The 7,897-nt window shown below is 40.0% G+C and overlaps 1 protein-coding gene across 1 annotated transcript in view; it reads left to right on the top strand.

The window, feature by feature from the left end:
- The window catches only part of LOC111816660 (WAP four-disulfide core domain protein 15A-like), a 22,206-nt gene extending 17,949 nt beyond the window's left edge, over positions 1–4,257 (top strand). Inside the window, exons 3-4 of the mRNA XM_023714747.1 lie at positions 101–259; positions 4,169–4,257. Of these exons, the coding sequence (XP_023570515.1) occupies positions 101–258 (158 nt within the window). The 3' untranslated portion in view covers position 259; positions 4,169–4,257. The remainder of the gene's footprint in view (positions 1–100; positions 260–4,168) is intronic.
- The last annotated feature ends 3,640 nt before the right edge of the window (positions 4,258–7,897 follow it).

Raw genomic sequence — 7,897 nt, 5'->3', positions numbered from 1 at the left:
TCTTCTTCTTCTTCTTCTTCTTCTTCTTCTTCTTCTTCTTCTTCTTCTTCTTCTTCTTCTTCTTCTTCTTCTTCTTCTTTTTTCCCCCCTTTTCTTTCAGCCAAATGGAAACCTGGACATTGCCCGGAGTTTTATCTCGAGTGTATGTTCAGTGGATTGCCTGGGTGCCTGAGTGACCGAAGCTGCAAGGGGACCAAGAAATGTTGCTACTACAACTGCCGACATCAGTGCATGGATCCGTCGATGACTGTGGATTGAGGTGAATGGCCCCCAGATCCGCTTTTCTCCACTACCAGGAACTTTCCCCGCAAGCCATTGGTCGTAGAGGAAGAGGCGAAGTGTCTGTGTCTCTAGAAGTCACCAAGGTAGAGCTTTCAGTCAATATTTAAAAATCAATAGCTTCTCTATACCTTAGTAATGAATTAGCTGAGAAAGACATCAGAAACAGAATTCCATTCACAGTAACTTAAAGCAAAACAAACAAAAACCCTAGAGATCACCTTGACCAAAGAGGCGAAAAACCTCAACAGTAAAATTACAGAACACTAAAGAAAGAAATTTAAGACACTAAAAGATAAATAGTTTCACCTTCCCTTGTGCCTGGATTGGCTGAGTTAATATTGTTAAAATGGCCATCTTCTCAAAAGCAATCTACACCAAAAATAAATAAATAAATAAAGCAATCTACAGATTCAACGCACTCCCCTTCACAAGCCCAACGGCATTCTTCAAAGAACTAGAAAAGAAAATGAAAATCCTAACGTTCACATAGAAATATAAAGACACGAAATAGTCAAAGCAATCCTAAACAAAAAAAAGCAAGGATTCAGCATGCTGCGCTGGCCCCGCCCCTGGAGCACACTGAGATGGCGATTGAGACTGGGCATGGTGGTGCGCCCCTATAATCCCAGTGCTTTGGGAGGCTGAACACAAGCGGATCACTACGAGTCGATCTATGTAACAAGACCCTGTAGATCCTTACAAAAAAAAAAGGGTAAGATCACCACAATACCAGACATCAAATTATACTATAAAGCCAGAGTAACAAGAACAGCATGGTACTAACACAAGACTACAGACTACTGGAACAAAACAAAGGACACAGACAAACCCACCCAACTACGTCTGATTCTTGAAAAAGGACCCCCAAAATATACAACTGAAGAAAAGACAGCCCCTTTAACAAATGCTCCGAGGAAAACCTGATATTCCCTTGTAGATTAAAACTAGATCTGTGTTGCTTACCCTGCACAGAAACCAATTCAAAATAAACCAAAGACTTAAGTATAAAATATGAAACTTTGTGCTAGGCGTGGTGGTGCATATCTGTAATCCCATCACTGGGAAAGGCTGACAGGAAAAGCACAAGAAATAAAATAAGAGTGGGCCAGCAAGATAGCTCAGCAGACTAAGTGCCTGCTTAGGCAAGCGCAGGGACCAAGCACAGGGAATAGGGTTTGATCCCCGGCACCACATGCCACACCAGCCCCACCCCTGGTGCACTGAGCTGACAGAGACCAGGCATGATGGCACATGCCTGTAATCCCAGCGCTGGGGAGGCTGAAAACAGGAGAATCACTTTGAGTCTAATCTGTGTAGTGAGTCCTTGTAGATCCTGTAGACCCTGTGCTAAATACATTTTAAAAGAAATGAAGCAAATTGTTACAATAAATAAATAATTTGAAGTGATATAGGTATGTTGTAGCTCAAAAATCGGATGACAACGAGGCAAGTCCAAAAGTTAAAAGAAGTGCTTTATTTTAGCTGGTACCCAGCAGCGGTCTCTATGCAAGTTGCAAAGAGGCGCGCCGAGCATTAACAAGGTGCAGTTTTTAAGCTTGAAAACCACAAAAACAGGGAAGGGGTGGAGAGGAAGAAGTGGCAGGGTCATTAGTTCATTGGGTGGTCCTGTTGGGTGGGGGTGCTGAGTTGGTGAGTCATGAGTTCATCGAGTGGGCCCACTGGGCAGGGTGCTGAAATCACGCAGAGTTCTTCAGGACAAGATAAGGTTTGGGGTACGGATGTCATAAGACTTGGGTCACAGGGGTGAGGAACTGGGAGGGGTTGGTGCATACAGAACAGAAACTCGGCGAGGTTAGAAGGGCAACAAAATGGAGTCAATTTTGACAGGGTATAACAGATACAAGCAAAGACTCCCTGAACAGCTCTCCTACAACACATGAAATAGAAAAAATCAACAAATGTGATTACATTACATTTAAAAGTATCTGCACATCAAAAGAAACAACCAAGAGTAAAGAACCTACAGAATCCAAGATAATCTTGGCTAGCTACACCTCTTTAATATCTAAGATATATAAAGAACTAAAAAAAAATTTAACATCAAAAAAATCAAATAGCCCTCTTAATAAATGCATGAGTGAACTGAACAGACATTTCTCAAAAAAAAGAACAAATGGCCAATAAGTACAGAGAGAAAAAAAATGTTCAACATTTTAGTCACTAGGGAAATCCAAATCAAAACCATGTTGAGAGGGCGGGCCTGATAGCTCAGCAGACTAAAGCGCCTGCTTAGGCAGAGCGCAACAGCTGGGGATCCATCAGCAGCTGTGGTTCCATCCCCTGCGTGCTCTGCTGGCCCTGCCCCCAGGGCACACTGAGACTGGAGAATGAGACTGGGCATGGTGTTGAGCGCCTATAATCCCAGCTCTTGGGAAGCTGAAAACAGAAGGATCACTGAGTCCGATCTGTGTAGTGAGACCCCGTGTACCCTGTACTAAATACATTAAAAATAAATAAACTACATTGAGATTTCATCTCACCTCAGACAGAATGGTTATCATCAAGAATACAAAAACATGATAAGTGCTGGTGGGCTATAGGGGAAAGCTACTGGTGGGAATGTAAATTAGCATAGCTGCTACAGAAAGCAGTATGGAGTTTTCTTGAAAAAAAAAAATGAAAAACAAAAATAAAAATAAAAATAGACCTAGCATTTAATCCAGATTTATCACTCCTTGGTTTATATCCAGAGGAATTTAGTCAGCATACTGTAACAATACCCACATGTCCCTGTTCATTGCAGCGCAGTTCACGAGAACTAAGATATCAAACCAGTTTGGCTGCCAATCAGCAGATGAGAGGATAAAGAAAACGTGATATACACAATTCATTACAAGAATGAAATTTTGACATTTGCAGGAAAACGGGTAGCGTTGGAAGTCACCATATTAAAAAAAAAAAAAAAAAAAAGGAAGTCACCATATTAAGCAAAATAAACCAAACTCAGAAGCACAAGTTTTGCATATTGTTCTTACATTCCTATGTAGAAATCTTAAAAAAAAAATGACGAAAGTAGAAGGAAGATTGTTATTAGACAAGATCATAAGAGGGAGGGGAAAAAAAGAGGGAGGGAGAGAATAAAAAGAATGGGTATGATCAAAATATACACAATAAAACCCAACATTTTTAAATTAATAGGCATTAATTTTAAATAAAATCTAAAACTTAAATAAATAAACTGAGGTATGTTCGGAGATTTGATTCTGGGCAGAGAGGAGGAACACCCAATAAGTGATCTTCCTCAGAAAAAGCACCATTAACTTAAAGAAATGAATATCATGCTTTTCCTCTGTATAAAAGGGACATTCGTTCTTTGTTTCTCGTATTACTGATTTTTTTGTTTTTTCATTTATGTATTTAGTACAGGGTCTACAGGGTCTCACCACGCAGCTCAGACTTGTAGTGATCCTCCTGTTTTCAGCCTCCCCAGTGCTGGGATTACAGACGTGCGCCGCCACACCCAGACTCGGTCACTGGCTCAGCGTGCCCCAGAGGGTGGGGCTCTCACAGCATGTGGAGACAGGGATCGAACTCTGGTCCCTGCACTTGCCAAAGCAGGCACTTAGTCTGCTGAGCTATATTGCTGGCCTCTGATTTTTTACTATAATTACTTTCAGGGATGTTAAATTACAGGGTTGTTTGTTATTACAATTTTCAATGAAGAAGGATTTTCCACTTCACAGTTAAGTTATGAGGAAAGGGATTATGAGACCTCGATGCCTCAGGTTGGCTGGCCTGGTATCCCCTGCCATCAGCCCCTATGCCATGGCAGTACACCTCAGTGTCCTTGGGAAGTCTAGGGATGAAAAACCATATCCCCAGCATGGTTTGTACATTCTCATAGCTCTGATTTTTCTCTACTTAGGTGGAAACTTGTTAAACAGGCCTGAGAAGACACTGATGCTATAGGCTCAGACATGGAAAACTGGGCCCCAGTTCTTCCCTGCTCCTCCCAGGCCCTTCCTGCTATCAAGAATTCAGTGCATCCAAGACTTAAATAAATATTAATATGAAAACAAAGAAATCAAGTCATGGTATTAGCTCAGTTTCTGTTTCTATAACAAACAACCTGAGGTTGAATACTTTCTAAAGAAACAAAGTTGTATTTAGCTCACGATTCTAAAGGTTCAGGAGCATGTCCAGATGTCTGCTCTGCTCTGCGGCAAATGGCAAGGTGGTAAGAACACACCTGAGTGTGGACAGTGGTGAATGCAGAATGAAGATTCAAAGGAAACACCAGGCTCCCTTATAATAACCTATTTTTAGCAGATGAGTGGATAAAGAAAACATGATATGCACAATTCATTAGGAAGAATGAAATTTTGTCATTTGCAGGAAAATGGGTAGAATTAGAAATCATCATATTAAGCAATATAAGCCAATCTCAGAAACACAAGTGTTGCATGTTGTCCCGACATTCACCTGCAGGAATCTTAAAAAGATGACATGAAACTCACAATACCTGCATTGATCACTTCTGAAGACATTGCCTTCCAAAGCCTAATTATCTTCTACAAGCCCTCACCTCCTAAAATTCCATGATATTTCAATTTCTTTTTTTTTTTTTTTTTTTTTTTGGCGGAACGGGGATTGAACTCAGGCCCTTGTGCTTGCCAGGGAAGCACTTATTCTACTGAGCCATCTCTGCGGCCCTGATATTTCAATACTGACACACTGGAAATCAGGCTCAGACAATATTCAAATCGTGTCACATTGTTGTTTAAAATTACGTGAAAATCTATAAGAGTTCTAAGTCTCTCAGTCTTATAGATAAACTGTTCCACATTAGATTTTATTCATCTTTGCACTTATAATTTTATGATATATTTCTCTTTTACAATATCTCCTGACACCCAGATTCTCCATAGGTCAGATTTAAGAGACATTGTAGAATAGAATTTTTATTTTTGGATCTCATGGAAAGCAAGCATTTTCTTCTGGGAAGGAGTAAGTTGCTTTTGTTTTTTGTTTTTTTTTTTTAATTATTTATTTATTTTTGTGGAACCAGGGATTGAACTCAGACCCTTGTGCTTGCCAGGGAAGCACTTATTCCACTGAGCCATCTCCCCGGCCCTGCTTTTGTTTTTTACTCTGGTACTGGTACTAGTGGTCTCTCCACTTGTGGATCTAAAGGTAGATTTAAAACTTTGGATTGACAATGGAGCAGGATGTAATGAAGGCTCAGGGTACTTTATGTCCTACAATGTAGACTATAATAAATCAGGAAGAGGAATTTTTCTTATTTTCTGAAAAAATATTTCATAAATAAATAATAGAATAACAATATCTATTACATTGTATACCATACCTTCAAAGTAGTTAGTACACAACATAGCCAAAATAATATTTACAAAGAATAAACAAACAGATAATAATATAGGCTTTCTTTTTAACAAACTAAGATAAACTTTCAGTATACATATAACAAATCAACATTTATATTAAAATATTTTTTAAAACAACAGACTACATATTTTGGGAAAATATTGAACTTCTCCCTACTTCCTATTTATCTCTTTTATATTTTGTTCATTTGTGTATATATTTTTTCATAAAATAAAAAGAAAAAATTCTTCCCAATTTACTATAGCCTACCTATACAGTGTTTCTCATATAAGAAAACATGCCATATTTCAGCTTGTAGGGCTGGGGAGATGGCTCAGCTTGTGTGTCTGACTCATTTCATTTGACATTATATTTTCAAGTATGTGAACGAGGGCCAGGGAGATAGCTCAGTAGAATAAGCACTTGCCTGGCAAGCGCAGGGTCCTGAATTCAATCCCCAGTACCACCAAAACAAAAAAAAAAAGATAAATAAAAATAAAGTATGTGAATTAGTACAACCACTATATAAATCAATGTGGAGTTTCCTCAAAAAGCTAAAAGTAGAAATTCCATTTGACCCAGCTATACCCTTCCTAGGTATCATCCCAAAAGAGTTAAATCACTGTATTTAAGGGGTACGTGCCTAGCCACATTTATAGCAGCGCAATTTATAATAGTTAGATCTTAAAAACCACATATATGTCCACCAATAGATGAATGACTAAGGAAAATGTGGCATTTATACACAGTGGAGTTATTATGGTGCCGGAAAGATAAACTTGAGGTGTCTGTAGGTAGACGGATGCAACTTGATAAAGAAGAGTTTTTATCTGCGGTTCAGCCAAGCTACTATGACTCTTAGCATTAGTAACCTCCTTAATAATGAAATTGCTTTCGCCTTTGATTTCATCACTTTATACTTCTGTTCCTCCATCTTCTTTGAGGACCACAACAGTAGAAGACTGTTATAGTGATCTTCACAAATTTTGTCTGACAAGGGCCGATGAGATAGCTCAGAGGATTAAGTGCCTGCCTTGGCAAGTGCAGAGACCAGGGTTTGATCCCCAATGCTACATGCCACCCTGGCCCTGCCCCCAGGGCACACTGAGCCAGCAACTGAGTCCAGTTGTCCTGGCACATGCCTATAATCCCAGTGCTCAGGAGGCTGAAAACAGGAGGATCGGAATGAGTTCAAGCTGCGTAGTGAAACACAGTACCAAATACATGAAATGAAAAATTAATAATTAAGTTTTTAAATGTCTGACAAATATAAAAAAGGATATAGTTTGAAAAATGACTTATTCTCTAGAATGTTTTCAATCACTACCTAATAAGGTTTACAATAATTGCACATAGGGGCAGGGGCGATGGCTCAGTAGAATAAGTGCTTCCCTGGCAAGGGCAAGGGCCTGAGTTCAATTCCCAGTTCTGCAAAAAAAAAAATAATAATAATAATAACAATAATAATAATAATTGCACATAATAATCACAAGAGATAAAATTTTAGAACATAATGAATAGTTTCACTAACATTTAGTTGGTATCTACTCTTTAATATTTCTATTGAAATCTAATTCTGATTCTCGTTTGATGCTAGTATCTATTAAGGTACAGGAAAAGTACACCTTGTTTCATCTTCTACTTCTCTGTCCTTTCCTACCATTTCCGGAGCCACTTAAGTCAGAAGCATGGGTTAATTTAGGACTTTCAAAAAGCAGGTGCTCAGACATGATTAAGTAACCAGGGGTGTGTTAGGGAAAGCATTTCTTTTCCTTTTTTTTTTTTTCCTTTGGGGAACCAGGGATTGAACTCAGGCCCTTGCACTTGCCAGGCAAGTGCTTATTCTACTGAGCTATCTCTCCAGCCCCGGGAAAGCACTTCTGAGACAAATGGGGAGAAGCTGAAACAAAGAAAGCCATCAGATCACAACACACAGAGCTGACTGCTGTGAGGGAGGAGGGAGTGGGGGGCGCCTGCAATACCCCGTGGAAAATGAACTGCCATGTAGAGAAGCTAATGGAAGACCCCATCAGAGGGGCCCCAGACCTCACCCTATGCTGCCAGCGTCTGGGTAGCACTGAGTCACAGTCATCCTGCATAAATTAAGTGTGCCCTCTGTGCAAACGCGGTGACAGATGCAGAGAGCAGGAGCCGGGGTGTCTGTTCCTCACCTGGAGGCTGCAGGAGGCGTGAGTGGCGCCTTTCCATGCCTTCACGGCCCTCTGCCCTGTGCTACACAGCGCTATGTCTCCAGGGATGGTGCTGAAAG

The sequence above is a fragment of the Octodon degus genome, unplaced genomic scaffold (genome assembly GCF_000260255.1).
Source record: "Octodon degus isolate 3935 unplaced genomic scaffold, OctDeg1.0 scaffold00037, whole genome shotgun sequence".
NCBI lineage: Eukaryota > Metazoa > Chordata > Mammalia > Rodentia > Octodontidae > Octodon > Octodon degus.
This window is presented reverse-complemented; position numbering and strand designations above follow the sequence as displayed.